Source organism: Vanacampus margaritifer, chromosome 8 (genome assembly GCF_051991255.1).
Source record: "Vanacampus margaritifer isolate UIUO_Vmar chromosome 8, RoL_Vmar_1.0, whole genome shotgun sequence".
In the NCBI taxonomy this organism is placed as follows: Eukaryota; Metazoa; Chordata; class Actinopteri; order Syngnathiformes; family Syngnathidae; genus Vanacampus; species Vanacampus margaritifer.
Window position 1 is genome coordinate 7,405,799 of NC_135439.1, and position 26,034 is coordinate 7,431,832.

At 41.1% G+C, this 26,034-nt stretch overlaps 1 protein-coding gene across 3 annotated transcripts in view; it reads right to left on the reverse strand.

Moving 5' to 3' along the window:
• Positions 1-26,034, reverse strand: part of ppp1r16b (protein phosphatase 1, regulatory subunit 16B) — a 52,083-nt gene that overhangs the window by 25,652 nt on the left and 397 nt on the right. The window contains exons 1-2 of one of the 3 annotated variants that reach the window (XM_077573132.1): positions 25,742-25,809; positions 9,931-10,357 (exon numbers count right to left, since the gene is read on the reverse strand). In XM_077573132.1, the coding sequence (XP_077429258.1) occupies positions 9,931-10,198 (268 nt within the window). In that variant the 5' untranslated portion in view covers positions 10,199-10,357; positions 25,742-25,809. Of the gene's footprint in view, positions 1-9,930; positions 10,358-11,204; positions 11,299-25,741; positions 25,810-26,034 lie in introns of those variants that run through there. The other 2 variants (XM_077573133.1, XM_077573131.1) reach the window with 2 other exon arrangements.

Sequence of the window (26,034 nt, forward strand, 5' to 3'; positions counted from 1 at the left end):
CACCATCTGCGAAAAGATCTTTTGAAACCTTTTACGAACCCTAAAATTAGTTACATACATTAGCATGCAAGCAATTTTTACTTTATAAAAAATTATGCTGACACTGGGAACTCACTACATTTTTTATTTTTTAAAATTAAAAAGAAAAAAATCAAGAAATGATGTTGAAATTTGGAAAAACTTTATTGGAAATATTCACTTGCTTAGATTTTAACTGAGCTCACTTGCTGATGATCCTGGAAGCTCCCTGCAAATTGTTGTTATCATTTTACAATAAAGCTGTCAATTCTTTGTATGTTTGAAATTAAAAGAAAAAAGGTTGGGGGTTTTTATGCTAATATTTTCTCTTGAAACATCAGTTATCGGCTTCCTTGACTACTAATAATTGGTATCAGTATCGACCTTGAAAAAAACATTTTGTGGTTTATCGCTACTTTAAATATTAAGATTAAAAAAAAACATCCAGATTAGGAGTGACAAATTGACTGGATAGTTCTATCAGCATCATCGTTTTAAATCTAATTTAAGTTTCCAAAGAACGTTTTCAATCAATACAAGTCTCTTTTTGTGCTTCTGATGCTCGCTAATGAGGCACTCTGGTTTGGTTTGGTTTGGTTTGGGGAGGCCTAATCCTCGGCGGATAATCCAAAATCCTATTTCAGGATTAGGTGAAGGGAGGAGGGGCTATTCGTTGACTATTGTGGAAGTTGGGGTCAGTCATTTAAGGCAAAATTGTTCAATTAAAAAAAAAAAAAATCGAACTGGTGTATTTTGTAACCAGGAACTAAATGAGCAGCGATGTGAGGTCGCAGTTGGGCAGGATCCGAGAACAGCAACACCCCCGCCGCCTGAATGAGGTAAAAAAAAAAAAAAATGTAGAGCCAGAATCAGTCTGATTCCCCTCCAGCCGTAGGCCCAAGTGGCAGCCGTGATGATGCAAAATGAGAACGGCCACTGAGTACCTTGAGGCCACGGTGACCTCAGTTGCCATGGAAGTAAGAAGAGGGAGACTGAAGGGATCCAATAGCGGGCCCATTTTTCAATTATTGTAGCATCACTAAGTGGCTGTGATATCGTTCCGTGTACTACTTTCATTGTCTGCGTTATTGGTTGATCGGCACGTCGATCATTATGGCACCACTAACTTGGTGTGAAGTCGGACTCTAGCGTCATCATCCATCTTTTTTCCCATGGCAGTCATTATAGCACGACTAATTGGTTGTAACGTTGTTCAGTGTGTGTACACGTTGATCTTTACAAAAAATGTCTATCTGGAATTTTATTACCAACGGGGGTATGTATAAACGCCTCGAAACAATAATACCCCATATGCCGATGTTGTCATTTTGACTAGGAAATGAAGGGAAATGGCAGACACTCCAAAAAAAAAGAGCTTTTGTGTAATCCCGCAGACAAACAAACATCCTGGCTCATTGATCGTAATGTTGATTCTACGGGAGCGCAATCAAATGAAGGAAATGAAAACGAGTGGCGCAAACGGCTGTAAAAGCGAAGGGACACAATGACGGAAAGGATCAGTGAAAGCGCTCGAGTGTAATAAACAGCCCATTAACTGACGCCTCACATTTTACACAGGCCAGTCATTTGCTAAATGATGCGACTGAATAAGCAAAAAAACGTCAGCCCCGGTCTCAGTAATCCTAAATGATGTTTCGTGAGCGGAATGAGTCAGTCGCTCTTGCCTGAGCTCGAGCCACATCAAATCGCCGTCCGTGCCAGTCAACGGGGCGGGCAAACGTCTGGGGGGAATCTTCACCCGAATGTTAATTTATGGCGACAAAGCATTCGGTGGTTTAAATAAATAAATAAGAAAATAGTTGAGCTGGTTTTGAGGCTGCCCTTAGAAGTCGTAAAAAAATAAATAAAAATGAGCTGATCACAGAGAGCTGCTGATGGGAAGACGAAGGAATAATCTGAAAATACAGTAGTGTCGGTGTTGAGGCTGACGGAGCATAATTAAAACATGGCTGCCCTGTTCCACGGCAGTCTGCAGGCTAAGACTCCTACTCAGACGATGATCATCCTGACACAGTGTGATAGATGTCACGGGCGCGAGGATACATCTTATCTCCAAGTCGTAGTGGCGGCGTGGCTTCAAGCACAGAATGACACTTCAGTAATCAACTGCGGCGTCATTTTCATTGCGACACGACGCTCGGCAAGGGGAAGCAAACCGCCTCAACGCTCCTCATATTTAGTCTGCTGATTTCATGAGTATGGCAAAGGATACTAGCATGGCGTATTAGGGCCGTGTTTAGTCTCTCTCCCAAATCTGTGGGTTTATTCCTTGCAAATTTGCCACTTTTTAACTCATTGGCTCCCAAAAACGTATAAATACGTTCTATTTTAAATGTTTTAAGTGTCTCAAAGATATAAAGGGGTTGCTTCAGTGAAAATGGCTGGGAGTGAAAACATTAAAAACGTATAAATACATTCTATTTTAAATGTTTTAAGTGTCCCACAGATATATTTATAAGGTTTTTTTATATGTTATTTTATGCTAGAGCATACAGAAGGCTTTCAGAGAACGGTTGAAGAAATGGTAGTTTCGTCAAACAAGGGTCATGTTGAAAAAAGATCATTTACCCACAGTTTTAAACAGATTTGGAAATAATGATAAAAAAAAACTTAGCTATATTCTAATGCTGATTGCTGCAAAACGGAAAGATAGAAATAAAATAGTTTTTTTCTCTGAATATAGCCCCCCCCCAAAAAATATATATATTTGTATGTGGCCCTAATACACTGTCATAGGACACCATTTATTTTGTGAAAACAATATTGGATGTTGTAAAAGAAACATTATGCATTTGTTCAATTTGAAAAAGTTCCATAATGTGACCAAGATAAACAATTTTAAAACTTTTTCTATTGTGACCTATAACGTGCATCATAATTAAAAATAATAATAATAATAATTTTGAAGAGGGGAACTCTTTCTTTTCAATAGCATCCATGAAATGATTTACTCCCTGCTTTTTTTCCAGAAAAAAAATAGATGTCCATTTGAGGTACAGTAGAGCTAAATTGTCTTAAGTGGATGACTCAATAGAGCACGACACCTATTAGAGGGATGACCACAATTTGAGGGAGTAAGAAGCATTTCCTGACATCTCAGCTAGAAATAACAACAATATTACTGTGAATCTAATCTGAGCATTGTTATCTTTGTGAAGGCAGGACTTTTCATACAGCTCTTGTATTACATCTCATTACATTCTGCGGGTCGTACTATTGTTGACACTAGTCTGTATATGCCAACAGGTCGCCTTATTGTTATGACAGGAAGACATGTGTAATGCAAAATGTGTCATTTTCTGCTTTGGCTCAGAAAACCAAATTATAAGTTTGAAGACAGCCCGAGTACACACGTACGAATAATTTGGGACATATTTGAGCATTTTTCCTCATCTTGACAGAAAAATACATCTTTATTGGATTTATAGTAATGCGTTACCGGCACTCTAAAACTGTTGATATTTACTCATATTTGCTAAGTCATGACTTTACCGGCTGAATAATCTCATTTCCGTTCTAATTGGAAGTGTGCAAGATGGTGTAAATTTCACACAAAAAGCGTCAGCTTAAGCAACTTCTCTTAATAAATCAGGCATTTGCGCGTAAAATGCTGAGTCACGATTGTCTATTTTGGTCGTGGTTGGGAGGGGAGGGGGTTGGTGTGCAGGTGTGACGCAAGGTCAGTGTAGCGCTGGAGTGTGCAGCTCACGCGACAGTTGTCAAAAGTTCAACCGGCTTAGTAAACAGGCTCGTTGTCAGCCATCACGACTCGGCTGAGCAGAGAGGAGAAGAAAATTGCAATACTTACACAAAAGAAAAGAGGCCTCGTTTTGGACTATATTGCACCCTAATAAACAATATGGGCGCTCATCCACTTTAACGGTAGCTATCTTCGCCGCGCTCATGAATCGCTGCTCTTTTTTTATGAGAGCCGACAGAAGAATTAAAACGGATAACAAGCTCCTCTCTTCCCTTTGGTCCTGGTCCAATTCCATTAGAAATGTGTTAGGCAGCAGCAGCTGCAGGGCTCTTTTTGTAGAGCCACTACTGATGTACACAGTTTGCCCCCACTCGTGCTTCTAATTATGGTAACAAGATGTTCGAAGCAGCTCTCGTGTGATGCAGTGCGCCTCCACACCACAGCGAGCTACAACCACAACAATAATAAACAAAGCAGAAAATGGCCTATAAGTTCTAGTCAATGAGTTCGGGTCAGTTAGCTGTTCAATTATGCATGTTCTGCTGAATTGTTTCTGCACGCAGCTTTTTTTTGGTTGATGCATTATAATTGCTACCACTATCTGACTATATTTAATAATTCTCCCACAGCCTCAATCAAAATGGAGTATTATTATATTTATAAAGATAGACAATGGGTTGACTGGCACCTCACAAATCCAACTACAATGAATACGATTAGGAAGGAAGCTTAAAGGGATACTTGACTCATTGAGCCATTTTCAGCAATAAGAAGTTAATTTTGTCCAGAATGAATGTACAGACGCTCCCCTACTTACGAACATTCGAGTTACGAACAACGGTACATACGAACATGTCTGCGCGCATGTCAAAAAATGTTCGGAAAGAGATGCTGTAAGTTCGATTTTTTAATTGCGCACCTTTTTCCGAGTACTGTAGTGCTTCTTTCCGCCGCTAATACCGACGCTTGGCGCTGTGAGAGCTCACCCAGCATTGGAGGCTCAGCAACGTGTCAAGGAGGAGGAAGAAGAAGAAGAAACGCCTGTCGCTCATAGATAAAGCCATCGCACTCTTCGAGCAGCAAGACCCAAATATTGAACGTTGCACAAAGGTTGCAAATCAATTGAATGATGCCATACAGTGCTACCGCATCATTTATGATGAAAAAAGAAGAAAACTGTGCAATCGTAGTTAGATCGCTTCTTTCGGCCAGTTTCGAGTAAATCCTCCAAGGGAGATACTCATCAACCCTCATCTTCTTCTCCGCGACCCTCAACTTCTTCCTACATTGAAGTTACGGAGGAGGAAGTAACTTTTGAAGCCCATTCCAGCGACGACGAAGAACCTCTCATGATATAAAATCCTCCTCTTCCTCCTCCTCCTCTCCTTAAGCATCGAGTACATCTTCCAAAAGTAAGTTAAACTTCATTTTATTTATCTTATTACGTACATGTACATACTGTGTGTGTCTCTCGCTCTCTCTCTCTCTAACATACGTAGTACAGTACTGTACGTATTCTTTTTAAACATGAATTATAATCCAAAATATAGCACTGAAGCAACTTACGAACAAATTCACCTTACGAACGATCGCTCGGAACGTAACTCGTTCGTAAGTTGGGGAGCGTCTGTAATAACTTTATTATTTTTCATGAACAATTAAAAACTAATGTTTCCACTTGCTGTCGACTGAAGGTGACATCACCTGTGCTGAGGAAGTAGCTAACGACCAATCATGGCTCATTTTGCTGACCAAATCCAGAAAACAGGTGAGCCGTGATTGGTCGTTGCCTACTTCCTCGGCACAGGCGATGTCTTCTTCAATCGACAGCAAGTGGAAAAATTTGTTTTTTAAAGCTATTAATTGTACAAGAAAAATAATGAAGTTATCAAACTCATTCTGGACTAAATATGAACTTTTTACTGCTGAAAATGGCTCAGTGAGTCTAGTAACCCTTTAATAGTTTTCTTTTAAGTTTTTAAAATATTTAAACTTGAGTTGACGAAATTGCAAGCATAAAATGTTTAGAAAATTCTGTTTACGTTGTAGTGTCTGAGTGCGCCTCTTTCAGACATTTTCTAATCCCATGAAGAAAATATCACTGAATCGATTCACTGATCTTCAATTTGACCCAGATTGGATCAAGAAATAACGGCAAGGTGTCCCACGCACGGCGACGTGTTCTAATTGCATCGCATTACGCCTCGCTCCGGTGCCGCTCGCATGCGGCCATATGCTCGGCAGCAGAGCCGCTTCGCTCCAGCGAGACACGAGAAGAAGACAAAAAGCTCCTGAGAGAGCTCATTTGCACACAAATAACTAAGCAAGACTGCTTCTTCCACGAGGCCGAGCCGGCTTTCGCTGGAGCCGAAAATCTACTCGCTCCTCCTGCGTGCGCTTTATGCTAATGACACGGTAGGAGAAAGGGAGGAAAATAGGCGGTGAACCAAAAGCAAATGTGAGCGTTCTAAAAATGGACGGTGAATTTTAGGTTGAGGCTTCTCCAACATGGAGTTGGATGTTATAATTGCTAGTGGCTGTGAGGTGTAATTAGCGTGTTGTCACTGGTGAAAACACGCTGGTGAAAATTGTCACAAGTTACACTGCTATTCATAACAATGTAGTCAAAACAATAATTTGGGCATAACAACCAGACACCTGGGTATGCGTCTCAAGGCTTAAACGCAGTGGGGCAAGTTACTGTACTTTGTAACCTTGTGAACCTCGAGGTTGGAAATTCACTAATGGTGAATGGAAAACTGAGCCTGCCTCTTTTGGTGTCACATGACCATGCCTTCTTACGCCACTGTGTAATTGAATAGCCATTTCTAACCTTGAAAAAAAAAAAATACAATTCCCATCACACTATCCCATCATTGGGGAAAAACAGACACTTTGTAGAGATGCGGTAAATGACGACAACAAAACGCACTTTTCTCACAGCAAGCAGCAAGCCACTCCCCTTTCAACCCTTTCATGTCTATCATCCAATTGGAAGCCAGAAACATGTCATACTTAAAGGTGAATGACTCCCACTTGTGGGCCACCACAACTTTTTTCCGTTTTCTGCGTCTTATTCTTGCATCTACCGTATTTCTTTTTTGAAAGACGGCCCCGTGAGTTGTTCGGATCGTTTTATCAGTGAGAGGAAGTGTAGGATCCGTGTCAAGTCAGGATGCATCCTCCTCCCCACAAGCTCAATGTCTCCAGTCGTACCCCCTCTCCTTATAAAGCAGCCTCTTTAGTGTGATTCTGTACAGCCAGCAGGCTCATTCATAATGTAGACACTATTATGGGAGCCTCCTAAGGCTGGATTTGTGCTGCAGATTCCAATGTAGTGGTTACTGCATATCCAATTTTCTGGACTGTCTATTTACTGTATATCACCGTCTACATTTATTACCTCATGCCCGTTGGTTTAAATGCAGGTAACCTTAGCATTAATCCACTGGCCACTGTTGGCTTTCCTTTTGAACGGTACGTGCGCCTCTAATGTACCAAATTGACACCACATTTTTCCATTATTTTATTACTGTATTTTGAGCACGTCAAAGCTTGTATCAAATGAGTGGCTCCCATCTGTCAGTTTATGCTGCCAATCTGAATCGTGCCACCTCGGACACAAAAGCAACGTACTGTATGATCTCATGTGTCATGGAGGCGTTGACATGATGTTATTAACTGCGTCCAGTCCGGGCTTGGGCGACAACCGAGGGGACAAAAGTCGAGGTTGTCAGCCTCCCGAAAAAGCTCCAGAAGAGCATCCAGCTGCCGCCCGGGCCGCATCCTGCCTCTTTCTTTCATCTCAGTCATCCTCACATGGTCGCCTTCATTACGCAAGCGGGAAACAGATCAATGGAGCCGCGCTGCACAAGTGCAAAGGAGACGCCAATCTTCTGTCAGGTGTCTGATGTTGCACATGCATGTTCAGTGTTAACACCAGGTTATTATTAACACTAATGTCCGTGATACGTAGTGCATACCAAATGTATCATATGAAAATGCGGCATGGTCAGGTGTTTTAATGCTCTCGATTTCAGGGTGCTCCGGAGGTTGTGCCGTTTTAAATAGGAACAAAGAATTTTAAAGTAGTGGTTAGATCGATATGGGTTTTTTTCTGAGCCAATATTTATTTGTAGTAGTCAAGGACGCCCACAACCAATAATTGGAGCCAATATTTGCAGTAATAGGACCCCCACATACTCGCGGTTTGGCACCTGCAGATTTGCATATTTAAATTTTTTAAATATTTTTGAGGAGAAGTTGGGGGTTTCCCCCAATTTTGTCGCTTGAAATTGTGAGAAAAATGAATCATATATCTGCTTTAAAGTAAACAGTAGAAAAAATGAATTAAAAGTTAAAACCTAAACCTAAGTCATTTTTTCCCAAAAATATTTTTTGCCTAAATCAACTCCTCATGGTGCAAATGGTTCTTTTTTTTTTGTTTCTGAAAAATCTGAAAAAATGACTTAGGCGATTATTTTAAGAAGGCGATACATGAAAGGGTGGCTTCACATTTCCAAAAGTTTACATGACAGCCTTATTCACTGGGGAATAATGAGGCAGCCTTAGCGTTACTGATGATTTGTGTGTGTTTTTCTCACAAGATTTCTTTTGTATAAAAATATTCCCTTCTTAGACTTTAAAGACAGCTTGCTCAAGGCAAGGATGTGCAGCGGCTCCATTTGTCTACTGTATGTTCAAGTGAATTGAAATAAGAAATCACATCTAAATGAGTTGATGCCAAATATTTTTTGTTTGTGCCCAGGCGCAAAACACTTACTGTACTATCTCCAAAAGAGGAGGGCGGGCCAGGCGCGCCAATCCGTGTAGAAATTTTAATTAAAAGACTGGCGGAGTTTGTGCTCGGCGTGACAACTCCATTATTCCCCCGGTGATAAAACACTGGCCTAGCTGAACAAATTCAGCTCATTAACTGGCAGCTCGAGTGGGCGCGATCAAGCTAAGTGGTATTTTCGGAGGGGTGATGCCGAACGTGTGGAGGGACTGCTTCGGCGTGGCTTCTCTTGAGCTTTTTGACCTTGCGCAGCCGCCGCACTCTGGAGCGATAACAATCAACAGTGACATTTGGTTCACATTGACTACGTTTACATGCAGGCAATAACCTTTTTAAAACCCGAATATTGGCAATATTTGGGTTTTGTAAGGCCATGTAAACGCGTGTCATGAACCCAATATGCTCTTATTCGTGTTTTTAAAACCCAGAATAAGACCCCTGGGTTACCCCGTTTAAAACCCGAATTCTTGCGCATATAAACGCATTCGGAATACCTCGATTGAACGGCGCATCCAATTGTTTTCCGCTGTGCGCATGCTCTCTATTTTCTTCTTCATCTTTTTTTTCTTCTTCTTCGCTTATTTTAATTTGCAAGGAATCTTGGTCTTTGTAGTAACGACTTGTATGCGCATGTTACCTCGATTCTTTCAGAAACCGGAATTCTTAGCTTGACCCGAATATTGAATGCATTTGAACGTAGTCAAAATAAAAATATTTAGATTTTTGAACATTTGATATCAGTCTGATCTCAGTTTCTGTTGAATGTTATTGTTTTTACGCTCGTGATATTAGAATTTGATTCTTGTAAGAATTGGGATGTCATTCTTGTAATTTGCCAACTTCATTCCTGAAATTTTTCTTGCAATATAACGACAAGTATTTGTCGCCAGGTTGGGGAAAGTGGTGCGGGGAGAACACTGACAATTTTGTTCTTGTAACTATTCCAGGCCTTTAAAATTATACCTGTTTTATTGTCATATGTCTTGATCCGATACCTCAGCAATGTATTACGGAGAGAGAAAAAAAGTGCATCAAAACGGTCTTAACTAGCTTAGTTTTGTCCCCAAAAAAATCCCAACATGATAACTTCTTTTATGGCTTTAAGTCAGCAGTGACTTAGGAGCAGGTTCAAATCTTCCAATCTTTTTTAGCTGTAACCCATTAGCTGAAAGTCACGTGATCGACCCTGATTTCCCATCGCATGATCAGATCGTTACAACTTTAGAAATTACAATTCATTTCTTGAAATGTTTTTTTCTTGAAAACACGTTGCTTGTAAGACCTTCCTTGTAATATTCGGACTTGACGTCGATAGATCCAATAGTACGTGCAATTTGACTTCAGCTGTTGCGTGTCTGACTTTGCATGTAATTTAGCAAATGAGTGCGTTTACCTTCATCCGGGTCATTCCTGGCCGACGCTTCCAAGAGCGCCACGCTGGCTGCGAACGACACCCGCCTCTTGGCCTCGGCGTGCTGGTAGCCGTTGGCGTTGCGGCCCTTCCTGTCCGCCTTGCGCTTTTTGTGCTGCATCTCCTTCTCGTACACGGCCCATCGCTTGAGCTGCTGCGTGCGTCGCTTCTGGGCCGCCCGCAGCCTCTCCAGACTGGGGACCTTGTCCAGCTGCTGCAGCTCTTGGATCAGCTCCAGGTGGTTGGCCATGTTGGCGAAGCGTCGGGATGGGGTGGGGTGGGGGTGGTGGAGGTGGTGGGCGGAGCGACGCAGACGAGAGAAGTCTAGCGAGGGCTGCACCTTCGGCAGTGGCCTCCTCCTGTCAGTGTCTTCGTCATCAACATTGTGGTTGTGGTTTCAGCAGCAGATCTGAGAGAACAGTGATAGAGAAATGTCGTTATCCAGATGATGACTTTTGTATCTCATATGATATCAAATCTCATATCATCTTTCCTCACTAAAATGAATGAAAATACTATTCATTTGTTCCATCCCATCCCAAAAAATAAAATAACAGCAACACATTTTTTGGGGTAACACTTGAGCGAGACCAAAAAAAAAATTTATCCGTCAAACGACAGCTCATATCTTGAAAAACTTGTAAGTCACGGGTCATTCATGTCTCAAAAGCACCACCGTATTGTATGAGCTGAGATTCAAATTCAAACTGATTATCAATTTGCCAAAGACTGCTCGACTGTGCTGTCGTCACGGAAGACTTCTGTAATTAATTAGTTTTTAAAAAAAAAAGAGGCCAACATCTCCATTTCTAACCAAACAGCTGCAAAAAAAAAAAGCTTACATTCTTAATTTTCCGTTAGCCCCAGACGTCCGTCTACAGCCACTCTACCAAGGTTAACCACTTCCTGGATGCTGCTGCGCGCATGAAAGATAAGCTCGCAAACTAGGGCAGCGCAGTTATTTTTCCGACAACTACGACAGAAAGTTCCACTCGAGGACAGAGCGAAAAAAAACGAAAGACTTTGAAATGTCGACAAAGCAAGGTGCCTACTCTTTTGTGTTTGTTTGCTTCTTAAACTTCTCAAAAGTGCTTGAGGTTAACATGACATTCCCTTACATTTGCATTGGCAAAAACAACATCTGGGCCAATGACAAACAGTCAAGGCGTAACAGCCAGGACATCTTCAAATAACCCCCCCCCCCCCTTATTTATATTAAAGTATGCATTTATATGCTTCAGTCATCAGCCACTTACTTGGCTCGTTGCCTGCCGTGCCGCCGAATCCCATAACCAGTAGTGCAATGTGATGTTAGGTCTCGTTTACGTTGCAGCAGCAACACATGCACAGGGTCAGGAAACAAACCGTCATAAATCACACCATCACTTCTGGTATGTGTGACGATCAGGCAGAAGTGAGTGACACATACACGCGCGCACAAATAGCACTAGAAGTCAAAAGCAAATTGGAAATGATTTCCGAGGCCGATGGTTAAAGAAACAGGCTCGCAATTTGTTCTGGGGAAATTTCAAATGGAAGCTGACAGCTTTTTCTTTTCCCCTTCTGTCATGACGGCAAGTTTTGAGTGAGTCTTTTCAAAAAAAAGACTAAAAGAGCCAAGAAAGTAGGGATGGGAATGCTTATCGCTTAATTGATGAAAGAATTCAGTCCAATGTGGGGAATTTGTGTTGATAAAGAAAGTAGTAATTGCATAGAATATAGTAGTTGTAAAATGTTAGTTCGTCTGTCTACAAAATTTTCCCATTTGGAGAATGGCGGCATGCTAACTTCTGGTCGCTAGGCTAACAATAGCAATAACAATAGTCAGGTTTCCATCCAATTCTTTTCGAATTTTTTAAAGCGAATTTACTGAAAATGCGAAAAATCCTCTGTTCTTCTTTAGCATACCAAGAATCATGAGCGCGGACTTAAGTAAAGAAATAGCATTAGCCATACACCACATGAATCAGACTGCATTAATCATGGCCCACCTATTTTCTGAAGCTGAGCCGTGATTGGCTGTTACCTGAGCCCTGAGCAGTGAGCAACTGTGATGTTATTTTCAGTCAAGAGCAAGTAGCAAAATGGCTGCCCCCTGGGGGGGGGATTTTACTGCTTGAAACAAATTACACAAACGCAATATTGGTCAGAATACCGCAATATAGACTCGTGGGTGCCCGCACAACATATTATAGTGTCAAGAAAAATTGGGGGTTGACTTGTAATATTATATATGTTATATTATAAAGAGACTTTCTTTCTTAGACTTCATTCTTTGTGTAGCCCTCCATCAGTTCACTGTTGCTCATAAAGTTCGAATAAATGCTACTTATTTTCCTGAAATGATTGTGATATAGTCTTTTTTGTCTTCTCCAACGTGATTACTGTGAAAAAGTGATATGTATTTAACCATAATTAATTGAGATGATTCTAGCTTTATGGGCAGCAATTTTAAGATTAAAATGTCCATATTGCTCAGAAGAGTTGAAGAAGCGAGAGTGCAGTGAGTATTTGTAGACAAATGTGAAGATATGAAGTGAGAAGGAGGAGCTGTAAGCGCCCGCTGTGATATCACGGCCGCTCCCCGGGGTCCAAGGCTTGCAAATCACAGATTGACCTCAATCAGCTTCCTGGCAGCAGATAGGAATGCTACAGTGCATTGCACATTTTTATTGAGAGGGGGAAAAAGTGGCACTGCCTGAATTGGATGCAGCTCATCTGAGAGAATAGCGGGAAGGATGATAAACATTCTCGCCAGCCGTCAAAGAGATTCTTTTTTTTTTTTTTGCGGTGAGAAAGCGTTAATGTGTATTTTGTTTTGACAGGCCACATTCACAACACAAAAAGTCGAATTTGTCAACATGACAAAGGAGGATGCTGTTCCTATCTTGAGCTATTTTCACTTCAAAACAAAACAAAATAGCAATCATGACATGACTGCTCCGTGTGCATCTTCAACAAACCACACATCAAGTAAGCAGGAGAAAAGTATTTCACATCACGACCTGTAATTATTTCCCATTTCCAAGTAGGAGTGATAAAATGCTAACAGGCTAATAGTCAATATGCTATCATAGAGAAGATAGCAATTTTAGTACAGAGGAATGGAAAATCTCCTAATAGGAATATTAAGTGGAATGACAATATTAATGTTGCACAATCAGTAATCACTTGCTATTTGTGTGGATTAGTTACAATATATGACGACGAGCATTATCTATATTATACATATCCATAATCACCTCTATAATGATGATTGAGTGACCTCAATCCAGTGAGCTGAATGAGATTTTGTGATTTGAAGGCATCTGATGATTATGCTCACTCAGTAGGAGAAAAAAAAAAAAAAAAAAAGAAGTGAACTCCCATTTTAAGACAGTATCAAACATTTACATTATGTTCTTCATTTTTATGGTTCTACACGTCTGTGGTGTCTAATTATAGTTAAGGCTGCACAGGGAGACGAGCTGTGACTGGAATACTTAAGACTAAAAAAAAGTGTTCAGCGCACCTCTTAATAAGGCAAGGCAAGTTTATTTGTATAGCAAATTTCACACACAAGGCAACTCAATGTGCTTTACGCAAGGAAATAAGCATCGACAAACACACTAGTTAACAGAGCAAGAAAACAAAAGTAGGTTACAAAATGTACTAAAAGAACATACATTGACGATGTTAAAACATTAGACAGTAAACTTTAAAAACATTTAGCGTAAGGGAGTTTTTTTTTTAAATAATAATAATAAAAGAGAAAATACATGATTTAAAACTGTTTAAAAGACCTTAATCAAAGGTATGTGGGGAAAAAAGTTTTCAACCTGGATTTAAAAGCATTTACACTCGGAGCTGACTTCACTTCTGTTGGCAACTTATTCCATTTGTGTGCAGCATCACAGCTAAGTGCAGCTTCACCATGTTTACTTCGAACTCTGGGTTCCATTAGTTGGCCCAAGTCTGTAGATCTCAGAGCCTTGCTGGGTTTGTATTCAATCAGCATTTCTTGAATATATTCATGACCCAAATCATTCATCATTTTCTTAACTTTTTTTTGTGATATAATGTAAAATGAAAAACTTTACCAACTATTAGTGTCTTAGCATTTTATCAAGTCTTTTTGAAATAGGGTCTGACTTCCGGGCAGGATGTGAGATAATGATGCAGGAAAGTACTGTAATGCCACCTACTCGCCATAGCTGCCATCTTACGTTGCCACTCGCTAAGCGCACCTAACTTAAATACACTGATTTCTATGTAACGTTTTCTCTTCTTCTTTTTTTGTCTCCTTGGTGAAAATGCCAGTGTGTGGCTTACGATAGTACCAGTTTAGTCTGGGAGAAGCTCATGTTCATTTCATCGGTGAAAATAAGATTATAGATGTTCTCTAATAAGCTACATCTTAGAGTGCTACTTGAAAATTTGTATCATTTGTCACAATCATGATCAATGAAGTGAAAGCAAAACCCATCAGGAAGGGAAAAAAATGGCTGTGAAGTGTAAACCCAACGTCTACAAGTTATGATTTTGTGAAGGCCAAAGTTATAGTTCAACCAGGCAAGCCTAAATCCCACAAATGCTGTATTATAGGTTAGCAAACCAGATAAAAACCTGTGGGCATTTTTAATTTCTTCCTTATACAAACAAATGGGGGGGAAATTGAGGATTAGATGTTCGCAGAGGACATGATAATGCACAACTCTTTCTGTTAAAAGGGCAGTCGATCCATGTTAGTGAATTACCCAAAACACTTAACAATTGCAGGGTTGTCAGTCTATCACCCCGTAAGTGCTCACTGTGATGCAATGGGAATTATTTTGTAGAGCTAAAGGAGCGCTGAACAAAAGGCCAGAGCGCACAGCAAATTAAAACAGGAAGTTAGTCACTTTTGACTGGAGCAGCACAATCTGAACCCTGACCTGTCTGGCCTCAGCCATTAGCCTGAAAACGCACCCCACAAGCCAGTTTGCACCCAAGTTAGAGTGAATGAACATATCACTGTCATTTTGCCTGCAGTAACAACAACAACAAAACTCATACCATGAATGGGAAGTTTTAAAACCAGCGACCGGGGTCCGTGCCTGGTATGTACCCCCCTGAGAAATACTGGCGAGCATTCATTCTGGCGCCTATCACGCTTCTCTCGCCAAATGTCCACTGTGATAGACCGCTGCCTAGAAAATGGATGATGGATAATGAACTTCACTTGTACAGCAGTGAAAATTGTCTGTACTGTACCAAGAATAAAGAATTCTATAACGCCAACAACAATACTGCCCGCCCCGGCTTGTAGACACGCTTCTTTATAAACGCTGCAATGATGAAGAGGCTTAAATGTGTTTGGAGAGCTGCTGCAGCGATGCGCCACTTGAACAATCTCTTCTCTTGCCTCTCCCTCCTCTCCCTCCCCGGGGCGTCCTCTCCGAGGACATTTTGATTCTGTCTGGGCGACTTGTCCTAGTTGGCACCGGGCTCGCTGGCAGCGCGGCGGGAGAACGTATCTCCTCGGGTAAAGCCTTGACTTAAAGAGCTTTGGGTCGTCTCCATTCTCGTACGTCATCTTCCCTGTCATCTCGCAACCGTCGGGTACACCTGAAGACGACACGACGGTGTACTGGACTAAAAACTACAGAGTGTGTAACTGAGTGATGGGAACCATCAGCAAGTTTTACATCATTTTGAAGGCTTTCTCGTACTGGAAAACCTACCAAAGAGCATGCAGAGCATTCATAATGTATTTTTATAAGACAAACAGCCATTCTTATTTACATTCACCCGTATGGACAATTTAAAATGTTTGTTTTTGGAATGTGGGAGGAAGCCGGACGACCCGCAGAGAACCCGTGCAAACAGAGGGAGAACAAACGGAAAACTCCTCGCAAAATATACGGCGCTGAGATTCGAACCTCAAACCTTAGTACTGTGAGGCAGACATGACAACCGATTGGCCACTGTGCTGTGGCAAGGTGAATATATAAGATGGAAAAAAATGCATCCACCATAAAAAAAAAAAAAAAAAGGGCAACCATGTCAAGTTTTCACAACAAATTCCGACAAATGTCACAGATGTACATATTTTCTGCTTCTGTATGAGGCCACCGTTAGTGTCAACAGCAGGTCATCGCCCCTGACTAGCAAGCAGTGAGCAAAGTGAAGCATTTAAAGTCACCCTAACTGGACACTTTGTAAACCCCTTGTTTGTTTTTTGTGCACATAAACTCTGGAAGCGCACTTTTTACTATCTTACTCTTGAGCGGAAGGTCACATTGACTCGTGTATTATTATTACATCTGTGGACTGAATGATCATTATTCTTGTTCTTTTCATGATGTGTTGGTAGCACCGCTGCCTGAGTCTTGACTTATCAATATTTTATTTCCACATTAGCTTCTTAGGAAAAAGCAATTCTATCACAGTTTTTCAAAGCTACTGTAACAGATGAAGCCATTTCGTGTAGCTCTAACATCTCGGATTATAACGACATCATTTGACTACTTTTTTTTCAGCCACCATTTGGGGCAAATTAACAATCAATTCATTATTTTTGCAGCTATGGGGGAATCTCTCTTTGAGTGTTCTGAATTGCTTTTCAATGCCAGGATTGCCCGGAAGAGTTGTGCCATAGCATTGATGTAGCTGACATCATGTTGGTCTTCTTTAGCTCTTTGACTGCCAGACGTTTTCAGAAAAGGGATGCCGTGGGTGCCAGCCGATTTAAGCATTTTGACTGATCTTTCAAGGTCCACAGAAAATTATGTGTTTGGACTATGGAAACACACATACTACCAAATGAAAGATTAGACTCTCATCTTTTATCAGGAAAAAAAAAAGTTTGTTTCTACCTTATTCTGTTCTTCAGTAATCAACAATAGAAAATGGTTAGTTTCACCTCTGTTTTGAAACAAACGTCTTTTAACTCTTTCACTGCCACTGACGTTTAAAGACGTCAAGTAAAAACCTACGGATCACTGCCAATGACGTCAAAAGACGTCATCCAATGATTTTTTTTTTTTTTTTTTTTTGAAACGGGAAGAGGAAACCCTTCCGCATGTCTGGTGAAAGTTTCCAGTCTGTCTGTTGTGCCTAATGACTATTTTTGGCCCCTAGAGGGCAGCGATGACTCTCTTTTGACAAGATCGGGTGGGCGTCAGTAGAGGCGGAGCTAGAGCGTCGAGCAGGAGATGAGAATGGAAGACAAAGGAAAAATGGCGGCCGGTCGCGAGGAGCTCACGCCCGAGACGTTTTTTTCAAAGACCAAAAGCATCGCTGAAAGAGCACATTGTTGATGACATGATCATCATCGATGATGAAGATGATGGTGGTGACTCCGTGGTTGGAAAGCATTGACGCGGCAGTAGAAGACGTTAGATGGAGCTAGATGGAGGAGGGAACGGGCAATGGCGAGCGTTTGCAAGCAGCTCTACACTTACAAGACGAAAGGCATCGACCAACGCTAAAATAGTACATTGATGACGACGATGATCATCCTCCTAATTCTACACGATTAAAACAATTCTTAATAATCGCTTGACAAGCCTAATTCAGCAGCTTGGTCATAAAGTGCTACCTCCACGAGTAAATCTACAATCAATATATTGTGTGAGCTTCATATCTATTGTATTCTGGTAGTGTCTTACCGCGCCGCGCCGCGTCCTGCGATCGGGAGGGGTGGAGTTGTGAGCAGTGGATGATTTGTACCCACTCAGAAGCACATTTCAGTGGAGCTGGAAAAAGAGGGTGTAAAGGAGGCTGTAAAGGGAATGTACTGACATCAGTGTTGTACGCAAGACAACTATGCAAGACTTGAAAGTGCCACGGTGGTCTTTCGGTTGAGCGTGGCCAGAAAAACAATTTGATATAGAAAAAGTCCCCCTGTAAAGTAGTCTTTCATTTGAAAAAAGTTAACACTGATAAGACCATCGACTGTATTATCATCAACTATGATCTGATATCAAAAGGAAGTTTGCTTTGACGTCGTCGACACTAATGAGACACAGAGGACCCGAGTAACTTCAGTGCAGCCCTTCGCCGGGCTTACAATTAGTTGGCCATCCAAACAAGGGCGGCTGTCACCGTTGGCTTCTGCATTCTTAATTGGTTTTGCCGTCTTCATTTCTGACCGTTTCATCAGCTATGTGCAGGTTTGAGGTCGCGGCACAGGTTTACAGCCAGATCCAGAGCTTTACAGGCTTCCCTGAGAATACCTTCCACTGACTCCACTGACTTCAAAAGTATAAAGCTTTGTCTGCCTGGCTCTTTTTTTTTTCTGCAGGACTCCATTTTCCGAGTGAACAAAAAAGCCTGTGACCGGCCTGCAGCTTTTTCGTGTTTAGAGAGCCCTCTGTCATGACCTGGGCCGGGGTTATTCCTCCATCTGCTCCACACGGCCGACACGTGCTGTTAAAATCTGCATGTGTGTTTATATTTACGAAGGGGGTGAAAAAAACGCCCTGGCGTCCAGGTTGCTTCCTGTTGCTTTTCACTGCACGATATTTGGGGATTTCCCTTTAACGCTTGTGTGTCTTTTCTAAAAAAAAAAAACCTTTCTTTCACTTTCTCCTCTGTCCCTGTCTGGATCCTTTTCTCTCACTGTAGAGTCATTTGGCTGCCTAATGATGTCCCGACCCGGGTAAACAAGACTGAGACTCAGCCAGCCTGCAGTAAGTGTCACTTCTAATCTGATGCCCGGGCGAGACGAGTGTGCACTGAGGCTGCCACACTGGCCCGTTTAAACTGCGTGCAAAAAGGCGGAGGTGGGGGGGGGGGCATGATGTGATTTCTTATCTTACGACGCTATAAAAACTCAAAAGGGACGAACGAGAGGGCGTTCCATCAAAAGACCCCCCCCCCCCCCCCCTTTACAGGACAGCTTGTGCTCTGCATAGGCAAATTCTCTCTGGAGGTTTTATCCAGGGCAACATAATTACAATAGACAGTGAACTACAAAGTACTGTATAAGCCACACAAAACCAGTTTTCTTCGAATAGTGGGCCTTTCTGTAATAGTAGATGCTTCGTCAGTCATGCTGGCAACAATTCCGCCCGATGCACTGGGGGGGCCAGTTGTCCCGCAACCTCCAAACCGCCACAGACTTCATTTGTTGTCGATAGCAGCATTTTAATGAGGGCTCTGTTACACTAACAGACAACCGTTTACGACAAACTTCCATGCAGGGACAGCAAGTACGCATTGCACCAACCATTCTTAAAATGCCATCTATTAATAAATGGAATACATGGAATTCGACCTAAGTCCGAATTCTGTCAACTGTCTGAAACGTCACTGAATACAATGCCGGCATGAAAGCAGGAGTTCAGAACATTACAAATCATATTTAAATGTAACAATCGATAATCAGAAACATTTAGTTAAATCATCATCATCCGTAGTTGAGTCAACAGATAACTACAGACACGGTGATTATTATTCTTTTTTTACACTCAATGAGATGTGACTTTTACAACTTTTAATTCATTCGTGGAAGTTAAGAGAGATTTACATGCTGACTTCGGGTGCATTTTTTCCTAAATCAAATAATCGGTAAGCCATTTATTTTTAGGGGGCTAATGTAAGTCTGAAATAATATTAAAGTGTTTTTGGGATCATATTTTATGGTGTGTTTTAAACAATTTTTAATTTGTTTTGGTTGGAGTGTTTTTGCTCTCGGCTCCTCTCATCATTACATATCATCCTCTTACAGTTGTTGACCTCTTACACTGTCATTTTTTTTTAATGTTATTTAAAAAAAAATCTTGTAGACTTGTCAGTGTCAACCACAAAGGATGTATTGCCATTTCTGGTGTGCAAAGGCTTTCAGTACATCGACTGTTTTCTGTCTTTGGGCAAAAAGTAATCAATAGGGAGGGAAAAATACAAGGCAAAGTTTGTTAATGAATCTCAAGCGGACTGTCTTGCTTGAAGATGAATCAAGACTGCGATCTGACTGAGCGGACACGCATTCCTTTCATATTCGAACGATCGGTAAACGCCACTTACGCGGTCTGTCGTCCGGCGCTCTCTGTTACAATGACAAAAGAAAGAAGGGGCTCCAAGATGTCAGCGTGTGATCAATCACACAAGTGCAGTGCTGCACTGTTGACTGCCATTTAGGTGGTGTCGTTCAAACCTTTCCGCCAGTCTGTTAGTGTGTTGCCGTTACGATCAAATATGTGAATACTGTGTTAAGCTAGACCTCCTCGAAAGAAGCATTCAGACATGTTTGATCAATATGAACAAAAGTTTGAAGTCATCTCGTTTTTAAACCCTCCGAATGATGTTAGGTAAAATGTAATGGTCCGAACTTCAAAGCGAGTGTGTGTGCGTGTTTATGAGGAAAAACATGCCGTAAAATGCTCCAACTTAACAACAGAACAAACCACAAAACACTGACACACACGCTTTGAGTGCAGCTTATCCCAGACCAGCCACCGCCAGGCACACGAACCACGTGACCCTTTTAGGCCAATGGTTACAGAGGCCAACCGCACATTAAAAATGAGTCAACACGGCAGAGAAAGTTCATGAAAAATATCTCCAACATGCCCTTGACCTTAAATCTAATTTCCTATTCACTCATTGAGAGCGTACAAATCTTCATTAGATAACGGCTTCATCACCCCCCCCCCTCCGAGTAGCAACATACTTTGTACACAAATACTCATTCATACTGCACAACAATCATCAATGAAAGCGGAAACACAGATGAAATGATAAATAAAATGAAGTGCACACACAACAAATTATATTGCGCAAACGTAGCTAATTGCAGCCATGGGCAAACCATGTGCTTAGCAGAACGGAACTACACAGTCACATAACACAGAGGAATAACAGCAACAATTAAAATGGAATAAGAATAGCTTACCCCCTCATTAAAAAAAAAAATAAGTAGAAAAAAAAAGGAAAAAAATAGAATTGCCCAGAGGAGTTAAAGCATAGTGGAGGTCTGCATGGATAAAGCTCAACTTCCCGTAACTGACATGATGTTTCCCTTCATTTGACAGCACACAAGTTCAATCTGCGTGTTTAAAGCATGTAGTGCACTATAGAGTGGTTGAAAGGTAAATATTCTCATAATACATGTATAAAAACAAACATTACATGCTCATCATTGCATGGGAAAATGACAGTAAATCTTCATTTTCAACAAAAAAATGTTTTCATAATGACTTCAGTGATGCTTTAAAAAAAAAAAAAACTACTGTGAGCAATTTCTAATATCTGGTTACATTTCACCCACGCTATATCAAGATGCAATGAACAATCAATTTCACACGATCAATCAATTCTTAACGATTATGCCCATCCCGAATGTTGCGTGAAAAACTTTGCGCCCGTTTTCCTGACATCCCGACATTCACGCAGGTGTTGAAGCAGCTGTTTGCTAGCTGAACGACTTGATCCCCCTTGATTCCGTGCTTTTGGTGTTTTATACAGAAAAGTAATTTAAAAAAAAAAAAAAAGAGTCTGATAAATCGGTTTAAAAAGGTGCTAGTGACTACCTGGGCAACACTTTTGTCTTCAATGTTCAACGACTGTGTTGCCATGGCCATCAGGAGAGAATTCCGCGTAACTCGACTGAGCTTTCCACAACAATGTGAGGAAAAAACCTTGACAACCCCCCCCCAGCCTCCCTCTGTCAAACACCTTCCTGAACAAACCCTGAAATCACTTCCTGTTCAACAGAGCCTCCCAGCCTGTGATTGGCTGAGCTCCTTCTATGCAGTTCCTGTGTAATTGAATTGGGAAATACAGCAAATGTACTGCACGCTAGCATCCATCTTTAAGGACAGCAGATTGTGGAAGCTAATGCTAATGGTTTTTATTCACCCAGCAAGTGGTCACTGCATCAACCACCGGGGGGGCCGCTGATCACCTTATGGAGCCAAATACCTCCGATTCTACCTCACTGTATTATTTTAAAGCCGACTTATTACTTTTATCTGGCCGCAAATCCAAAAGTCACATCAATTTATTCCTTGATCCCACGAGAAGGAGCACAACCTACCACACGTTTAAAACAACACGAGCGGAACAAGTGCAGAGATTTCGGAAACCGTGTCCACAAATAGCCAAGAAATGGGGTGGACGGGTTCGAGGACCACCGTGTCACCTTTCGTAGCAGTCCCCAAGATTCGCCCATCACTCGATCAAGACGGCAGATTAGTAGACAGCCCGGCGATCAGAACACTGATCTAGTGTAATCGCTTTTTCCACAGTAAGCAAGCGAAGCGGTGTCGGGCACAGCTCAGCGAAGACGTCTTAATCGGCAGGAGGTCAAGGAGCAGCTTTGCAAAAGTGAGGATGGGACTTCCTATGACGAATGACCACATTTAACACAAGAGGTTGAAGTCAAAGCCAATGTTTTGCTTTGATTTTTGCCTGCGTGGCTATCAATATTTAATGGCACAGGAATAATTAAACATGAGTTAGGGTGGAAAAGTACTTCTGGAGGCAACCAAGCGGTGAGGAGAGCTCAGACGAATCTCATTTTGCTGATGCGCAGCCACACGCTTTAACCTTTTCAAATGCAAGATGAAATGTTGCTTGTATAAGCTCTAAAACTAAAAAAAAAAACATAATATTTTCTTCAGCATCCCTAGGAAAGCATAGAGAATGCCTTTGCTCAGCATGGGCTGATCCTGGACTCAAACCAATAACATGAAGTTGCCGATCATCAATGTGTGGCTCACGATGGTTGATGACACCGATGGCCAGGATGGAGAACTGAACTTCCTTTCTGTCTTGTTGAAGAAAGCAAAACTTAAAGCCAGCTTGCGAAAAGAAATACGTGGCAATCAATAGGCATCATCTCAGGACTCCTCTTCACATAAAAATGGTTTCTTGGGAGCCATTTTGGACCTGCGATACTGTACAAAACTTCCAAAGAGAGATGCCAAACATTAATTAAGAGAGCCTTCATATGACAATGACTAAGCAAAAAAAAGTTTGATGTTGTAAAAAAAAATTTTTTTAAATGACTGAAAGCTAGGGGTGCCCATAGGAGAAAGTTCTTGGGAGGAATCCATCATCAGTACATCACAATATCTATATACTGTATGTAACTAAAGAATGCATTGGGTCTGATGCATTTCATTAAAACAGCCATCTTTTATAACAAGCATATGAAACATTATTGATTAAGAAATACAACTCGATATACGGCTACCGGTATACGCAATGTCACTAGTTTAAGTTAAGCATGAAATTGTACAAAAAAATGTTTGGGGTACAAAACAAAACACAAAAAACAATGATCACATAGTCAAGCCATCACTGGTGAACCTCAACCTTTGTCATTGTTTCACTTGCAGATGGTTTCCCTCTCAATGCCAGAGCTGATGGAACTCATTATAAAAAATTGGCACCAATAATTATTGCATTCTTCGATAAACACGAGTGCAACCATACACAATTTTAAGTCCTGCTGAATCAGTACACGTGAGGCAAGCATGAGAATAAACTGAGCTGTTAAGGACAAAATGATGGACATACAAGCTATCTAGTATCTTCACTGGCATTGTAAACATAAGGCCCGACTTTGAGCATTTTCCCCTCTTACAATTATCAGATGTCTGACAAAGGATTACTCTGATCGATAAATCTGAAGCGTGGGATATGTTAATTGCATTTTTTTCAGAGCAGATGTTCAATGTTTGCCATCGCAAATCTGACATGTTTTCAACACCAAGTTCAGCCCGGGATTGGGAAGTAAAATGGATCAATAGCCATTTTAGGGGGAAAAAAACAAAAAACGAAGCTCGCGCTGTTTCCGGACACAAATAGAGCAACTGGTTGTGTTGTATGATTGTTTAATGTGTCTCGGAAGACTTTCATCACAATAAAAATGACAAGGAAAAAAGTGTGCCATTGCAATGTAGTTGCCAGATAAGTTAACAGTTCTGTTTATTCTTCTACTACGACTACGCTTTCTTCTTGCCCTGTGGCACTCTGCTGCCTCTCACAGGTCATTCTTGGTACTACGGTAGACTTGCAATTTTTGGTGGAGATAATAGTTACATGTTCGATGTGCACACTGCCTTTTATATATATATTAAAAATATTTTTGGTGTACCCCAAATTATTTCGCACTGGAGTTTAATACTCTGCTAAAGTCCAAAAAGAAAAATGTGTATGTAGGTTTGTATGTTGCCTAAAAGTTCCTCTCTGTCCTGTTGTGCTTTTTAAGATGGAAAACACAAATGGTTAGCTTCATCACGATTCATATATACCGAGTTAAAACTGGAGTTCTGGTAAGCAGGTCTGTATGCACACACACATGCATGTTGACAAGAGCGTCCCTGTAACAGCAGCTGGCGAGGAACAGCAGCAGAAAGAGCTCGGGACCGCTCGGCACATCAAACATTTAAAGGCCGCCGTTGCCTCAGCAGCGCCCACCGTCACAAAGTGAGACAAACACAGCCAAAGATGTTTCCATTAGCGCGCGCGTGTATTGTGCGCATGTGTTGAACAGTACATGAAAGCGAGACCAACAGAAGCAAACGAGGCTAACTCGAGACGGCTGTGATTTGGTGTTAAAATGGCCAACATGTACGGTACTTTATCAATAACCATTGTCATGTTAACAAGTCCACCCAGTCACACTGATCAACGAGTCAAAGCCAGAGCTAATAATTAAATAAAAAATAAAAAAAAGGAGTGGGTAACAATTAGGCTTGCGGGCCATATCAGACCCACAAAATCCTGCTCGCCATGCAATTCTTAAATAAGTGAACCCTCAGAGGAACTGTTGAAGGAAAAAGAAAAACATTTCATTTACAATGCTATAAATATACCACAATAAGCATGTACTATAACTAGTATACGGTACATGAGATTTAAGAATAATAACAGGTGCATCTGAATTGATTAAAATACCATAGAAAAGTTGATTTAGTTCAAAAAGTGAAATTCATACGGATTAACTTAACACATAAAAATACTTTAAAAGACCAGAACCTTCCCAAATTCTGTATAATTTTTTTTTTAAGTTATATACTATTTTCTTGAAGTGGTGAATTTTAGGTTAGGTACTGTATAAGTGGTTAAAAAAAAATAATAATAATTTATTATTATTATTTTTCATGTGATCGTATAATTTATTGGGTTGGTTAGATTAGTTATAGTTTAATATATATTATATATATTAATTAATATAATATATTAGTTTTCCAAAGACTGTCTATAGAAGTTCCTCATAAGCTTAATAAGTCTTTGCCAACCCTTTGCATCGTGCAAAACCAGAAAGGGAACAATTTGAGAAATTACCTGAAATTAACAAGAACTGAATTAAGATGTATACATATTCACTTCACATCCGTTTCCTGTAGCGCTTGACCTCATTCGGGTCACGGCTGAGCTGCAGCATACCCCAGTTGGCAATTCCAAGGCACGAATAGATGAACAAGCATTAACGCCTTATTGACAGTTAGCCTTCAGTGCCAGCTGACTTAGCAAGAGAATTCGGGTCCATCCTGAACTGATCTCCGATCAATCGCAGGTAACATATTGACCTACTACAACTATTGACACTCAATGACAGTTCAGTCTTCAATTGCCGCAGATGTTTGGCTGGACTGGTCGCCAGGCGGTCACATGGACCAGATAGACAAACATTCACACTCAAAAGCAAAAACCTATGGAATTGAAGTCTTCAATAGCAGCTGACTTGTGGCGAGAGAAGCTGGTTCACCCTGGACTGGTCGCCAGTCAATCACCGAGCACAGTAGGCAGAAAACCCATTCATTCGCACTACATTTTGCACTTATGGATAATTTTTAGAGTCTTCAATGAAACTTACGTGGTTGTTTGTTGAATGAGGGAGGAAGCTGGAGCACCCGCAGTAGGATATGAAGGCTAAAAATTGAGAAATTAACAAAGCCCCCCCCCCCCCCCCCCAAAAAAAAAAAATGAAGTGAAGCATATTTTTGAAAAGTTTTTTTTTTTTTTTTTTAAGTGCTAAGGATGCAGTTGTAGCTGTAAGTGTCCCGGGAGCGGCCAAAGTCTGGAGCACCAAATGTACCGTAACAGCGGTATAACTGCAACATCTCCACCGGGGGAAGATGTCCAAGCCTGCCCGCTAATCTCCAAACA